The sequence below is a fragment of the Mus caroli genome, chromosome 12 (genome assembly GCF_900094665.2).
Source record: "Mus caroli chromosome 12, CAROLI_EIJ_v1.1, whole genome shotgun sequence".
Classification (NCBI taxonomy): domain Eukaryota; kingdom Metazoa; phylum Chordata; class Mammalia; order Rodentia; family Muridae; genus Mus; species Mus caroli.
In genome coordinates, this window is record NC_034581.1 from 5,025,461 (window position 1) to 5,040,678 (window position 15,218).

The 15,218-nt window shown below is 52.2% G+C and overlaps 1 protein-coding gene across 1 annotated transcript in view; it reads left to right on the forward strand.

Annotated features, from left to right (window-relative positions):
* Hs1bp3 (HCLS1 binding protein 3) overlaps positions 1-15,218 on the forward strand; it is a 31,923-nt gene that overhangs the window by 12,124 nt on the left and 4,581 nt on the right. Inside the window, exons 5-6 of the mRNA XM_021178846.2 lie at positions 12,065-12,222; positions 13,454-13,589. Of these exons, the coding sequence (XP_021034505.1) occupies positions 12,065-12,222; positions 13,454-13,589 (294 nt within the window). The remainder of the gene's footprint in view (positions 1-12,064; positions 12,223-13,453; positions 13,590-15,218) is intronic.

Here is a 15,218-nt window from a genome sequence, read left to right on the forward strand (position 1 = left end):
CAGGTTGTCACAGGAATACCCCACTCTGCTGGTACCAATTTGTCTTAGTCAGGGTTTCTATTCCTGCACAAACATCATGACCAAGAAGCAAGTTGACACAAAAATAGCCAGTACACTGGGCTCAGAATCACCCGCCCCTCCCCAGTGATATCCCCCATCTGTGGCTAACCCCACAGAGTTAACCCTATGATAGCTCGGTAGTACAGACTGCTGGGCCCACTCTGCTGCCATTGGGACCCGGCTTCTCCTTGCAGAGTGGCAGTGTGACTTGTTGGCCCCCAGAGCATGCTTCGCCATCTGTAAGGCAGGACTTCCTTCAGCTCCTGCAGGACAATTGGAGACCTCCATGAACATGGGTGTAAGCACCAACAGGTGCTGGCTGCAGTGAGTGACGGGACAGTGTCCACTTCACACACTCGCCCCACTCCGGTAGACGATGAGGAGGCAGACCAGCTACTTCCTTGGCTTTACTCCTCTAGGAGGCATCCCGCCAATTAGACGGACACTCCTGAGTGTGGGTGGCATGGATCTCCCTATGCTGGCCATGGGGACAGGGCACAGGCTGGAGGAGGAGAGCCAGACATCTCCTGCCACAGCCCCTCCAGTGGAAACAATGAGCTGAGAACGCAATGGCTTCCCTATGGAAATCGGCCACTCAGTCATCCCAGAATACTTCTTTTCCTTCTTGACTCAAGCAAAGAGCAGCTAATATTTTCTGTGCTAGGCATGATATTGTACCCCCCATGCTGAGCCTCATCTGTTCCTTGCCTGTAAGCATCAGTTGGAGGTGGGAACGGTACTAGATTGGCACGGAGTTTGAGGGCTTACTGCTGGGACCTGAATTCTAGCTCCATCCTTTGGTAGCCAAGGCTCCTGGCTATCTGCAGCTTCAGTTTCCTTCAGTAAATGAACGGGCTCTTGGAAGTACCTGCTGCCTGGAGCAGTCCGGGGAAGATCATCTAATGTGCATACATGTTAGCATTAGCTGTCATCACAGACTACTTTCAGCAGAACCTGACCACCACGGGCCAGGGCACTGTCCTCAGCACCGTGACAAATGGGTCTTAGGAATTTACTGCTGTCCCCAGTATACAGACAGGGAAGGCCGGCCTGAAACTAGAGCCGCCAAAGAATCGGACAGAGTCGTGTTCAGTGCAATGACATACCAAATGAAGTCCCCCAAATCGGTGCCCGCTCAGCACTGGTCTTCCCCCAGTGTGATATGTGAGCCAGGGGCTGCAGAATCCTGAGATCACCACAGAGGCCTCACACTGGCCACAGCTGCCCAGGCAGGCACAGTGGCTGCCGCAGGCCCACGGGAATCCCTGGCCTCCCGGTACTCTCCAGCCAGTGGGGATCTGGTCCCCAAGCGACAGGCAGTAAGGATACCAGGGTGACATGGGGAGACACCTGTAATGCCACCCCTTATCGGCCTCGCCCATCCCTGGGGCCCTGCCATAAGGCCTTGTTTGAACTCATGCCATCTGTGGTTCTAAGTAACCATGAGTAGTGACAAACTGAAATGGACTTTTGAGGCTGCACCAGCCTTTGGCTGAACAACAGAGTTAGCCAAGTGGCTCCTTTTTTGGGTAGGAAACTGCTCCTGGGGCTGGCAAGTGCTGCCTTGAATTTCTTTCTCTAGTGGCAGAGTTGCGGGTGGGGGCGGGGCGGAGGTCTTAGGCGCCTGACAGCCAGCCTGGGACCACCTGCAGTGAGCTCTGTGCTCTTGGGGGGCCCCTGGCTCCTGGATTCTGGGAACACAGCACCAAGCAGACCCCCCTTCCTGCCAGATTTTTTTTTAAGGACCCATGTGACACCCAGTTGGTATTATCAGCTCTGTCAGGCATAATAAGTAATGTTTTTCCAGAGCTTTTTCAATGCCAGGAACTGAGCTAACTGGCGTTTGCTTGCGGGAGCTCATGTTACCTCTGAGACTTGCACTTCTGAAATTGGCTGTGACCCGCAGTAAGTGCGGTATGCGGCAGGACACACGTATGTGTGCTTCGTGTGGGACCAGGCGAGGTTCGAGAGCACAGGGAAGCCCGCTGAGTGCATTCCGTGCTCATGGCTCCTCTCGGGCCTCATTTGTGAAAAGATTCATAATGTGCCAAATGGCTTTCTGGGCCCATTGCCGGAGCCGCTTGGGAAAGGGAGCCCTGGAGGCTGACACCGGGCATTGCTTTTGTTTTCTGTGGTAGGACACTGGAGCCTCTGAGAGTCAGATGGCTTGAGCTCGTTCGTATAGCCCCAAGTGGCAGCACCAGGGCTTGAGGCCACTGCAGGCATCTTTCAGCAATGTGGCAAGAGGTAGGGTGGAGCCCTTACACATAGGGCCATCAAAAGATTCGCCTGGTGGCGACTCGGGGACTCGGCCAAAGCCTGCTGGTCTGGTTTACTCTCTACCACTGTGATAAAGGCCGTGGGCGAAAGCAACTCAGGGAAGAAAGGCTGTCTTTACTTGGCTTACGCTTCAGGTTCATCCCTGAGGGATGAGAGACAAGAACTAAAGCACAGAGCAGGGAGGAACGCTGCTCACTGGACTGCACCTCCTGGCTTGCTCGGTTTGCTTTCTTATACAACCCAGGCCCACCTACCTGAAGGTGGCACCGCCCCTGTGGCTGCGATCTCCCTCCTCAGTCATTAATCAAGAAAATGCCCCACAGACTTCATGAAGGCAATCTGAGGGAGGCTTTTTCTCAGCTGAGGTTCCCTTCTCAGGAAACTCTAGCTTGGGTCAAGTCAACATACATACATGAATGAATAAACAAACAAACAAACAAACAAATCCATCTGGTATGTGACAGAGCAGGTCATGTTTCCCACTCACAGACGCAAGGGCTGCCCACCTCACCCTTTGGGGCATTCTTCTTATTCTCGAGAGCTTTGTAGTCTGTATTTCCTCAGCAACTCTATACACACATCTCATATTCCCTGCTGTGGCCACAAGGGGGCGCTCGGGCTCCGTTTCAGGAGTGTCTGCAAGGGTGGGAGCAGTTGGCACAAAGCGGAGTCTGCCGGGCCGGCTTTCCTTTGTCTCTGCAACCTGCCTCTGACTAGGAAAAAGTCGGCTGTGTTTTACTGTTACGGGGCACAGAAAAGACCCCACTCTAGCCCATTGAAACAGCATCGCTTCTTATTTTCTGGTTCTTTTTGTTTTTTTGTTTTTGTTTTTGTTTTTTTGCTGACCCTGTCCCAGAGCCATCTGGACTCTAGACTTCACCATTCCAATTAATGTTCTGTCTCGGGCACCTTTCTCTGTCATACATACTTTCCGTATTTAGCTCTATTTTAGTGTCTGTGTGGCTTTGAGAAAATCGTGCCTTGCACTAGAAACATTTTCAATGCAACTCAAAACTACCGTGGTCCTAGGGCCTGATTGGCGAGAGTCCCTTCCCAGGAACAGGGATCTTTCCCGCAGCCTTCCCTTCTCCTACTTCTCCCTGAACAAAGGGATTGTTTCATGTCTGTGCCTCCACGGTTTGGAATGGTCTCTTTCCAGACCCTGAGCCAGTCCCTCAGCCCAGTCACTGCAAACTGCACTGTCGGCCCCGGCTTGTGCTACCTTTCATGGGCTTTTGCTGTGGTGGGCTGTAATGTGAGGAACTTCACGGGTCCGGAGTTATCATTCCATAGAACTTTTCATCTAAATAATAGCCTCAGAACAAGGCCCCTGAGGGTTCTGCAGGGGACAGTATGATAAAAGCTCTTTGGGGGCTACACATTTGCCCTGTTGAAGGTCCCTCTTCTTTTCCACCCCTCCTGCCACTTCTCCGGCCTGCTTGCTGGTGACAGAGGAAACAGCTGGCTCTTTTCCCTGCCTATCTGTGAGACTGGTTTCTCAGGCTCTCAAAGGGAGGGGAGAGCCTGGCACCCAAGTGGAGAAGGCCTTTCCTTGGATACTGTTTTATCATTAGTTTTATATAAATTTAGTTTCATTTTTTCCATGAAGCAGCCACTTCTGTTGAACCTAAAAATGGCTTTTTGTATTTAGATGAAATTTCTGCTCTGGGATGACCCTCCAGTTTTTGCCCGTAGACACCCACCCACCCACCCACCACCCGCTCGTCCTCCTGGATTTGCAAACCCGGCATCTAGAATCTCTGGGGATGGGATGGTTTGAGCCTTGCCCCCTCCTGCCTCCAATCAACTGTGGAATGCCTTCCTTGGGTGCCTCTTGCTAAGTAAATAACATTACCTCAGTCCTGTCCTGGGGATTCTGAGCCAGGAGAGGAAGGCTTTGCTGGATACTCCTTTGCAGCAGAGAGCAGTTAGGGGCTGTGTTTCAGCCTGGAACCAGGTGGGGATACAGATTTCCAGGCCCCCTTGGCCCTGCGTGGAACCATGGCCTCTCAGTGAGCCTGTGTGTGCGAGTCATGCAGATACTCCAGGCACTAAAGTATGCAGAAGTCTGAGAGATGCCCTACACAGTGCAGAGGGGAGGGGTGAACAGGGATCCCCTGCTCCCCTTGACTCTCTCTCTGCTGTCTGTCTTTCCTGAAGTGGTTCTCTGAGGACCTGACACCATAGTGGAGATCCCTAGGAGAGTCACCATGGTCCCATGTCATGGCTAGCCCCAAAGTAGGAAGAGAGACTGAGTCAAAACATTCAGCCACACTTAGCAAGGGGTACAGTTATCTCTGCTGTTTCCCATCCAGGTGCCTATTGCTCCTGGCCCAGCCTCAGTGAAGAGACTCTGGGGACTATGGTTAGCACAGTGATTTCTGTCCTTTTTATTTGATTAGCAAAGGCTTCAAGAGGTTCAAGAGGAAAGCCTCACACAGACCCCTAATGTAAAGACCATACCCAAGTAGAATTGTCTTCATTTGGATAGGCATGGAAACTAGATCTTTGTCTTCTAAAGTGGCCCTAGATAGCTTTAGAAGAGTCTGGGGCCTCTTGTAGCATCGCTTGAAAGCCATCGGGGAGGCTGGAGCTCCAGGATATATGGTCACCCCCTAAGGGACTCAAAGGGCTCGGCATTCCCATCCCAGCTCTGAAGCGGGCCCAGGGCAGTTTGCTGACTCCAAGCTGTGGCTTCTTCAGGTATGGAACAGTTAGGGTCTCAGAAGCAAAGGGACCTCCAGTGGGGTGGAGGAGTCGGGGCTCTCTAGTGTTTCCCACCAAAGCCCCCAAGGGTCTAGGCCAAGAGTCCAAAAGGAAGAACGCAGAGTTCTTGGTAAAATGCTGTAACTAGTTTGTACTCATCCTGAGGCCTCACACGTCTTTCACTTCTGATGAACTATAGAGGGCATTAGCTCCTATTGTTGAGCAAGTCCCAGCGCCAGGTCCTAGCTTCTGGGAGTCCCGGGATGGCACCTCCTGCCAAGTACAGTGGGGAGGCTGGCTTCCCTCCCACAGCACTGCCCCTAGAGGAGGCAGTTTGCTAGGCTGAGGCCTTAATGGATACTTATCTGACTCCTCAGTCATGGGAGGTCATGTCTACCACCCTCCTACTTGAGGCTGTCCCCAACATCAAGCGTGGCACTCCGTGTTCAGTAGGTCAGACTTGGTGTTCTGGGTACAGTTGGGGAACATTAGTAAGACAGCAGGCGCATGCAGAGAGTAGGTATTTCAGTGACCAGGCGGGTGGCTCAGACTCTTCATGCCCAGCTGAGACCTCTACCTACGTCAAGTCTGGACTTCTTCAGTGTTTTGTTTCTTGGCTTGCTTCTCAAGATAGGGTTCCACTGTGTAACCTTGACTGTCCTAGAACTCACTCTGTAGACCAGGCTAGCCTCGAACTCAGCGATCTTCCTGCCTCTGCTTCCCGAGCGCTGGGACTAATGATACATGTACAGCCACCACCCCCGACTTTCTGTTTTTATCCGCTTGCTCTCTGTTTGGATGCCGTGGGTGATGATGGGCAGCTCTTCCACAGTGGCAGCAATTAGAATACTGTGGGATCTTGATGGGGACCAGAGAAAAGACAATGCAAATAAGAGTGTACAAAGACTGCTCGCTCGGTCTGCGGTAGCCAGGGTGAAACTGGCCACCAGCAACCTTCATTGCCAGAGACTCCAAAGCAGACGGGCAGGAGTGAGAAGCCTCAGAGTGGACAAAGGGGAAGGCGAGGTTGCACTGTCACTGGGGGTCAGCGTGTCACCAAGAAGCAGGACTTCTGGGTCCTAGGGAATTGTTAAGGAGGTGTTTGGCCTCCTTTCTCTGATTGATCCCACTAAATTGGAAGTGAAGGTGACACTTAAGCATCCCAGCAGGTATTGATCACGCTTGGCCTTTGGGGACTAACAGCTGCATAGGGTGTAGTTTGCTGCAGGCTCTGGTCAGAGTGTCCATATAACCTGGCCCTTGTCCCCTTGTGCATGTTGTATCTCTCGGAATAATTGCAGCCTGAGCAAGGCTGGATATTCACCTCAGGCCAAAGGGTTGCCTTTGCAAATGAGACCCCTTGCTTTCCTGGTGGTATGTTGTAGGTAGGAGACAGAGAAAATGAAATGGTGTGACCCCGAATCTAAGAAGAGGGGGTCACTACTGAGGTCCTGGTTGCTGTAGTAGGCCTTGGCTGTGGAAAGCTTGGACAGGCTTAGGCTGTGGCCATTGGGATTCACAGCACTGAGGCCTGTCCAGGGTGGTTCCTCACACGGGGCCTGTTTTCTTGTTAAGCCCACAATCATAAGCCGGACATCATGAGATGACCTCAAGCCCCTGGTCTTGCCCACTGCCCTCTGTGTACAGGCTGCAGGGAGCTTTCATAGTTCCTCCCGCTGAGTCCCACTTACCAAATTAAGAGAAAGGACTCTGAGGCAATGTGGTGACCCAGGTGTGCCAAGCTGTGTTCTTGCCTGCGCTTCCACAGGGCATGGGTACTATACTCCAGCTCTTCTACCCAGTCTCTCCCTGAAGTCCCAGACTATTCCATGAGGCGGCCTGAGCCTCTCCTGACAGTTGCTGCCCCAGGTAAAGCTGTGCGGGGATAAAGTTCAGAGAGGATGGAGGAGATTGCCTAAACAAACTCAGAATCCACAGATAAAAAGCCAGAGGTGCTGGCATACACTTATACACTGGGACTGGAGCACCGGAGACAAGTGACCTCTGGACTGCACTGGCCAGGTGTCTTAGAGACCCTGGTTCAAAAACCCAAGTGGCACAGCCCCAGGGGAATGACAGCTGAGGTTGTCTTTGGGCTTGCACACACACATGCACAGGCATGCTCACACAAAAAAAGATTGCTTTGTGGCACCCTAAGAATTTTCTACAGTTGAAATAAACAGGTTGAGATGTGGGAAATGCTTCATTTTTAAAAGCAAGAAAGTTGTCTTGTCGGGAAAGAGATTTGTTGCCATATTTGGTGCAGCATGGCCCTGGCATCGAAGGTGGTCTGTGTGTGCTGTGGACGCCCAGCCTTCTGTCCAGACCTGGGCGGGCTGGCCGTGTCTGGAGACCCTCTCTGTTACTCCCTTGCTCTCAGGTCCAGGGCAGCTGGTGCCCGTCACTGGTTGCTACAGGAGGTGGATGAGTCTGGAATGACTCCACGAGGCCCCTGGGTGGCCAGAGGGAGGCTGCTCTCAGGTGTCAATCACTGTCACCAGAAGTGCCTGAGCCACAGGGAGTGAGACACTTCTTGGCCAGGCAGAGCTTTGGAACTGTCAGCAGCAGCTGCCACATCTCCCCGAGTTTGCTACACCCGGCTCTGAACGTGGCCCGGCTGTGCATCTGGCTCCTGTCAGACACACAGTAGGAGAACTGGAGTCTGTACACCAGCATGAACATGCTTACACATGCCTGCGGCCACACAGGGACCACTACCTATCTCACACAGCCTGTGCTGGGCAAGATGCCTCTTTAGGTAGCCCTCAGGATCTGTACAGGTTTGCCAGGAAGTCAGGGGCTGCAGACCCTGCTCTGTCCCTGGTGTCAGGACATGGCTTTCTCTCCTGTCAGCGCGGAGGGTGAGCTGCTTGTCTGTGGCCAGCTGGGTGGAGGCGTTGGCCTTGGGGAGTGTAGGAGGAAGCATGCTCAGAGCCCCAGTGACTCAAATCCAGATGAAGTGATTGACCCCATCCATCCAACACGTAGGTTACAGTTCTTGTAATGGCGCCGTAATGTCCCCTCCCGCCAGCATTAACCCTGACCTTCCCTGTCTTCCTGCTGCTTTGTTCTACAAGTCAGACTGTCTATGAGCAAAGCTCCATGAGGGGCGGCTTCCCCCTCCCTCATCACCTAGCGGGGTTTATGTTCCTTGTCATGCCACAGTTGGGCTCCTTCCATGTGTGGGGTGACTGGCAGCTGGTCTGCCAGAGACGTCCCTCTCCCCTCAGCCCACTAGGTAAGCTGCCATTACCTCCTCCAGGAGTCCCTCCCTGTGCCTTCCTTGAGTTCTCTGTGCTCCAGCTGTGACAGCCTGGCTCGCATCTCAGGCGGGTCTGTCTGCATCACCTAGAGCAGGCACCTCTACACAGGCACTGCGTGGGGAGTGCTGGTTGGAGGAAGGGGAGGAGGAGGAATGGACAGGCTGCTTGCTGCTGAAAGGCTGGCAGGGGTTATTGTTAAAGGAGCAGCGATGGAATAGAGATAGGGCTTTGTAAACATGAGCACTGACAACTGCTGCTCTGACCCCTCATTCCCTGTCTTATTACTCTGTCTGTCTGTCTGTCGGTCTGTATGTATGCCTGCCTGCCTGCCTGTCTGTCTCCCCTTCCTTCCAGTCAGCTAATCAGTTTCCTTCTATCTGATGACTATCCAGCTACACAGGACAGATGCCTATCTGTCGGTCTGTCTGTCGGTCTGTCTGCCTGCCTGCCTTCTTCCTTTTAGTATTTGCTGAACACCTCTCTGCAGTTTTAGGATCAATCAGACAAGACCCTGGGGGCTTCCAGGTCCCCTGATGTCCCTTGCGTTCTCTTGGGTGATCTGAGGGATTTGAGGACAGGACCACCAGGTAGCTGGGCAGGGCACAGTCAGTGCCTGACTGAACACTGTTGTGCTTAGCATCTGCTTCAGTTCAGTTCAGCAGAAATCACAGATGTCACCAAGGAGGACAAAGATGTGTGTCAAGCTTGTGAGGGAAGCTCGCCCAGAAGAACGGTCTAGCCTTATCTGTGTCCGTTCAGGAGAAGGACGGATGGTCTAGCCTTATCTGTGTCTGTCCTGGACAGACTGAGCAGAACTGGAGAAGTGGTTGGAACCTCCCTCACCTGGCTTCCCGCCTGTTCTCTCATGCGCTGTGCTTCCTGCTGTTCTTGATCCATAGGCAACTTTGCTCTCCTGCCCTCTGGGCCTTTTAAATGGGTAGCATGCGCATTGGGTCCCCAAAGAAAGTGGTTTCTGAGTCAGTAAGCACAGGACATGGAGGGCAAAGCTACCAGAATAGCTGAGGATCAGCCTCAAGCCCTGAAGCGACTGGGCCAGGCACTGCCAGTACAGGTGTCAATGTGGTTCTCTGCCAGTCACTGCTGCTGTGCCCACTGGATCCAGGGCCAGGGCCAAGCAAAGGACATTATGATGGGTGATCAAGAGACGGACATATTGGTGATGAAACAGAGCCTACAGTTCTCATAGGGCTGGTCCAAGGGGCCCCCCAAACCCAACTGATGGTCACATTCCACAGAGCCGTGCTCACAGCTTCCATCCAGGGCCCTCTAGGCATATTGACACAGGGAGTCCCGACTCTGGTCACCCTTGCTATGGCCATGGCCTGTTAGTCACCAGGACTGTTGATTCTGCCTGATAGATAAAACTATAGGGGAGCCCTCCCACAAGGAGCAGCTGAGTCCAGCCTGCAGGATCTGAGAGGAGCTAGAGTCTAGACTTTCTGAAGGGTGCTAACTAGCGGGCTAGCGATCCTTCACCCACCCCCAGTACCACAGGCAGGGCAGAGCTCTGTCGGCACTTCACCGTGGTGGCCCCTGTTGACGTGCACATACTGCAGTAGGGACACAGATGCCATCACTGTTGAAATGTACCACTTTCACCCCAGTGGACAGCACAGACAATCCTGTTCATGGGATATTGAGAGTAACAAGCAAAATCATAAGTATTGTCCTATTATGATCATAATTAGTTACTACCCTACTCCCAGGCCCAAAATGTCCGGCCTGCTAGGTAATCTCCACCAGACACTCTATGCCTCTGAACTAGGGTGGGAGGGGGGTTCTGCAGGAATAGTCACCTCAGAGTCCCTGGCCTTGCAGCACCCAGGGACCTGGTATTTTCATCTGAGACTGGATAGTCTGTGTTACAGCTTTTGGCAATGGCCAGCCTCTGTGCAGTTTGCCACTGTGTTGCCAACATGAGCTCAGAGGTGACCTCAGCACAGTGGAACCGGCCGCCAGGCACTTGGGAGAATGCAATCCTGGGTTCCAGTAAAAAGTAAAAAAACAAACAAAACAAAACAAAAAACTTTTGCCGTTTATAGGAATCTTAAAATGCCTAACGTGGGTGGTAGCCCCAGAGCTTGAGGTCAGCTTGTTAAAATAAAACCAAGTTTGTGATCTGGAGACAGTGTCACAAAGGCAGCCCAGATCATGTGATCCAGCAAACATGAAGCTTGCCTATCCACCTGGATCAAGAAATAAAACTGTGGCACACCCCAGGAAACCTCTCTGGTGACCCCCAGTTTCCCACCACAAGCATCTCAGGGCAGGAGCTCTTCAGTCAGTGAACAGGTGTGGCAGAGCCAAGCCCAGCTGACTCCAGAGGAACTTCAGAAAGGAGTAGGCTACCCTACCCAGGAGGAACCACAGCGTTGCTTAGAAGGGCAGCAGGTATACTACTTAGAGAAGACTGATATCCGGCGAAGCAGGGCTTAGGCTGTGTGATGGTTAATATTGCCCATCTAACAGGATCAAGGGTTAACTAGAACGCTAGCCTCTGAGCGTATCTGTGAAGGGTTTTTGGATTGGACTAGTTGAGGTTGGAAACCCCTCCCTATGGGCAGCACCCGGGTGTGGTCTGGAGTCCTGGACTTAATAAAGGGGTGAAGCAAACCAAGCACCAACATCAACCCCCACCCCGGGGGCCGCCGTGGTAGGCAAACCGTGAACCTATACAATCCCTGCCTTCTTGAAGTTGTCTGTTATTGTTGTTGTTGTTCATTGTTTTGTACCAACAAGAGAAGTCACTGACATAGGCATCCTCCTGCTCTCCTGGGCCCTATCCCTTGAACTTTGAGCCCCAGATCATATCAACCCCATGTCTAAGTGGCTGTGGGGTGCAGGCTTCTGACCCCAAGGTCTCTGTTAGGTAGCTCCACTGTCTTAGTTAGGGTTTCTTTCCATTGCTATGAAGAGACACCATGACTAAGGCAGCTCTCATAATGGACAACATTTAATTGGGACTGGCTTACAGGTTCAGAGGCTCAGTCCATTGTCATCATAGTGGGAAGCATGGCAGCATCCAGGCAGGCATGGTGGTGGAAGAGTTGAGAGTTCTACATCTTGTTCCAAAGGCAAACAGGAAAAAAAAAACTGTTGTCTACTGGGCAGCTAGGAGGAGGGCCTCAAAGCCACCCCTACAGTGGCACACTTCCTCCAACAAGGCCACACCTACTCCAGCAAGGCCATACCTGCTAATAGTGCTGCTCCCTGGGTCAAGCGTATTGAAACCACCACAGCCACCTTCAGAAGAAAAGCATGTTGTCAGGCCCATGGACATGTGGTGGCATGATACTCAAGAAGGTTAGCAGCTGTCTGGCCATCAGTCTGTAGTCCAGATAGCCCCTTGCTTCTCCTGCCTTTCCCAGTCCCCATCACACCTGAGCACAGTAGTGGGGGCTCATCACACCCTTCAGTAGCGGGTGGGGGGGGTCTCTTTGCTCTATGTCAGATGATAACAAAGCTCCTTCCTAGCACATGGCCAACCCTGCCTCCTCCCTTCTCCCTGCTCTTGCCTGTTTGACCCCCTTGGGTCAGGAGGACCTGTCAGCTGAAGATTTGATGACTACTAAGGTTGCTTCACCTGCCAAGATGGCTCTGGTTGGGCTACCCCTGACCTTCCTATGGTCCTCCGTTGAACTTCTTCTATGTTCTATGCTGAGCTGGGGACCTGGCAATGACCAGTAGGCCCCCAGTGTACTCATGAGAATCCTTACCTTGTGTTTTATCTCCAGCTCCAAGAAACCCAAGAAACGCCCAGAAGTGGCTGTGAGGCCCAAGCCTGCACCTCGGCTCACCATCTTTGATGAGGAGGTAGACCCTGACGCAGGGCTCTTCAGCTCAGACAAGAAGGTGTCTGAGACCCGGAGACCTCTGGAGACCACACAGGACTGTAAGTACTAGTGTTGTTCCTGGTACTGGCTTAGAGCTTGGTGAATGTCTATGTCCCTGAGAGAGTGGGTCTCATCCTTGTCCTGTTTAGAAAGAATACAGATTAGGTATGTAGAGACTTCCTGCTGGTGTCTCTCACACCTGGTGTTCCCACGGACTGCAACATTTGGGGATTACACACTTACTCTGAATGTCCTAGAGAGAAGAGAATGTCCGGCTTCTTAGTTGCCTAGGGACCTAGTTCCTTAATTACATCTGCAGCCACAGGGGCACAGGGATCCCTGGAACTATTTAATGGAACGTGGGCGTGCATGTGACTCTGTACAGTTTTTAATTTTAATGAGTGTATGCCACCCACATAGATTCTACTGCAAGGCGTGGTACAAGGTTCCGAGGGAATGCTTAGAGGCTTTGGGACTTTTCCACATGTCTCTGACCTTTCCTCATGCCTGCCCAGGTCCTCCTCCCCAGGGAAAGAATTGATGGTAATTTATTGATTCACCCAGTGCTTACTGAGCATCCACTGAGGGAAGATCCAGCTCAAATCCCCAGCCTTAGCATTTCAGAGCCCATGGAGGATAAAGATAGATAATATCACCCAAAAATTCAGCACAGCCCAAGTCTCTTTCAGGGCTGAGCAGAGAGATACCGGTTCCCATAGGACAGCAGGCATTCTGCGTTAGAGTGCAGTGGTGGATCCCAAAAGGCCAGGAGGCTTAACCGGGTCCACTGGGAAAAGACGCTTCAAGTAAACACATGGTTGACTCCCAAAGAGAGGCTCACGTGGGAGAGATTGGGAAGGCCCGGGCTTCCTGAAGACGGGTCCTGTGGGTAATTTGTGTCTGTTGCCTCTGCTTATCTTTCACAACCTTGACAAGATCTGTGGCTGGTGGCTGCCCCTCAGTACCTGCTCATTAGTACCTGTGGGCAAGCTCAGGGACCCTGTCCAGCCAGAGCTCTGGGGATCCTGGTGCAATGTCCTGAAGCCACTTCCGCCAGCAGTGAGAAGCCCTCAAGGACTGGAACAGAGCCAGGCCAAGGCGGACAGGCAGCTCAGACCCGTGTATTGCTGCTCTGTTCTTGCCTTCCTTCTGCCCGACTGTCTCCCTACACTCTGTCTTCCTTGCTCGCTCACTGGGATGCAATAGGAGGCTTAGCAGGCCTGCTCTCTCTCTCATCTGAGGATAGATAAGTACTTCCTTTCTCATCTGCTACGTCTTCTCTCCCCACAGCCCTGAAGCTGTTTGATGACCCTGACCTTGGCGGGGCTGTCTCCCTGGGTGACCCTCTACTGCTGCCTGCTGCCAGTGAAAGCAGAGGACCCACATCCCGCCCAGAACACGGGGATGCCTCCAAGGAGCTGTTCAGGTACTCCTGTTCCCTGGGAAGACTTCATTAGCTTGTAAGCCAAGTACAAGAGGATCATACCAGCTTCAGCCCACAAGGGAGGAGGGATCCAGGCCTGGCCAAGTCTAGCAGCCATGAGTAGCTAAAAGAGTGTGAGGATTTGTAGAGAGAAGGCTGTGGGTAACCAGGGCAGCCCCACTGTTTCCATGAACTACACTCATTTTCTTCTCACACTTCTGTTTTAATAGCTTCTTTAAAGGAATAAATTACATAATTTATGAGCAAGTATATTTGGCATAAGTGAGTTCGGGAACAAATAAAATTGACCCTAGATATACTATAGCATACTCAGAGAGAAAAAAGCACAGAGGTACTTAGCAACAATGGCCCAGTCTGCCAGGAGGGGCCTGTCAGAGGGAGAGTAAAGCCATGGTTAATCTGTTACGTAAAGGTTGATGTCAGATGTGGTTAAAAAAAAAAAAAGACTATTTCCTTAGAGTTTACTGTGTGCTTGTCATTGTAAGAAATTTGCTTCACTACAGGTAATTTTATCTTTCCAACCCCTACAATGGGTGCTGTTCTCTGCAATTACAGAAAATAGTTTAGAAAAGAACACTTGCCCAAGGCTACCACTCCTGGCTGCCTTTCTCGACACCTCTCTATCCCAGCAGGAGCCCCGAGCCCTTGGAGAAGAGGCTGAGAGACCTGTTTTGCTGTCTCTGGCTGCCTTTCTCCCTGACTTCTCCTTGTGCCAGAACCCAATTTCCGGTTGCTTCCAGTATGGTGTCTCTCTCTCCCTGGCCATGCTGCACGTGTTTGGTGCAGGAAGCTGAGCTGCCTCTTTCCAGGAATAGTTTAAATGGCACCGAGGCCTGGGTCCTTAGAGGCTGTCATGAGCACCCCTCATTAGCAGCCCCAAGCTATTACACAGCCCTCTAAGTGCCCGCCAAGCCTGAGTCACCTCGATGGCAGTCTTGTGTTTACATCTCCCAGAGGCCCCTGGCATCTGTTCACTCTCTCCTCCTGTGTCCTTGCTCTTGACATCCTGCTGGCTGGGAGGAGCCAGACCATGGTTATTCCATTAGGAGAGAAACTGAGGCACAGGGAAGTCTGAAAGCAGGGTATGTATGCCCATGGGACAGACATCACAGGGCCTCTCCTGCATGGCATATTATAAACCCTTCCCTTTCAATCCCACCTTCCACAGAGCACTGTTCTGTGGGTGTGTCGAGGCAATTTTCACAGGACTCCAAGGCCAGCTGACACCAGCTTTTAGCAGTCTTGTCATGCACACGCCAACACTGCCATGCTGCAATTCATGACCCTATTGGTCCCTGGGAACCTTCGTTTTCATTGCACCTCCCTATCTTGCACAGCCCCTGGGAGTCACAGCTCAGAGAGTGTGCGCTTCGCATCCCTGTCTCCATCAACAGACATCTGGTGGTGAAGAACTGGCTTCTTGAGAGCAGCAGCCAGAATTTGTTTTTCTTTATGCCTACCTTGTTCCTGTTTAGGCAGTGAGTGGCCTGCTTCTTGGTAGCAGGCTTTCGCTGTTAGCCACCGGTCTGAGGTGGCAGTGTCTGAGTTGTTGAGTAAACCAAGCGGACATTAAGAAGCCTTTGTCTCAGGCCTTAGGTGGATCTGTAGCTG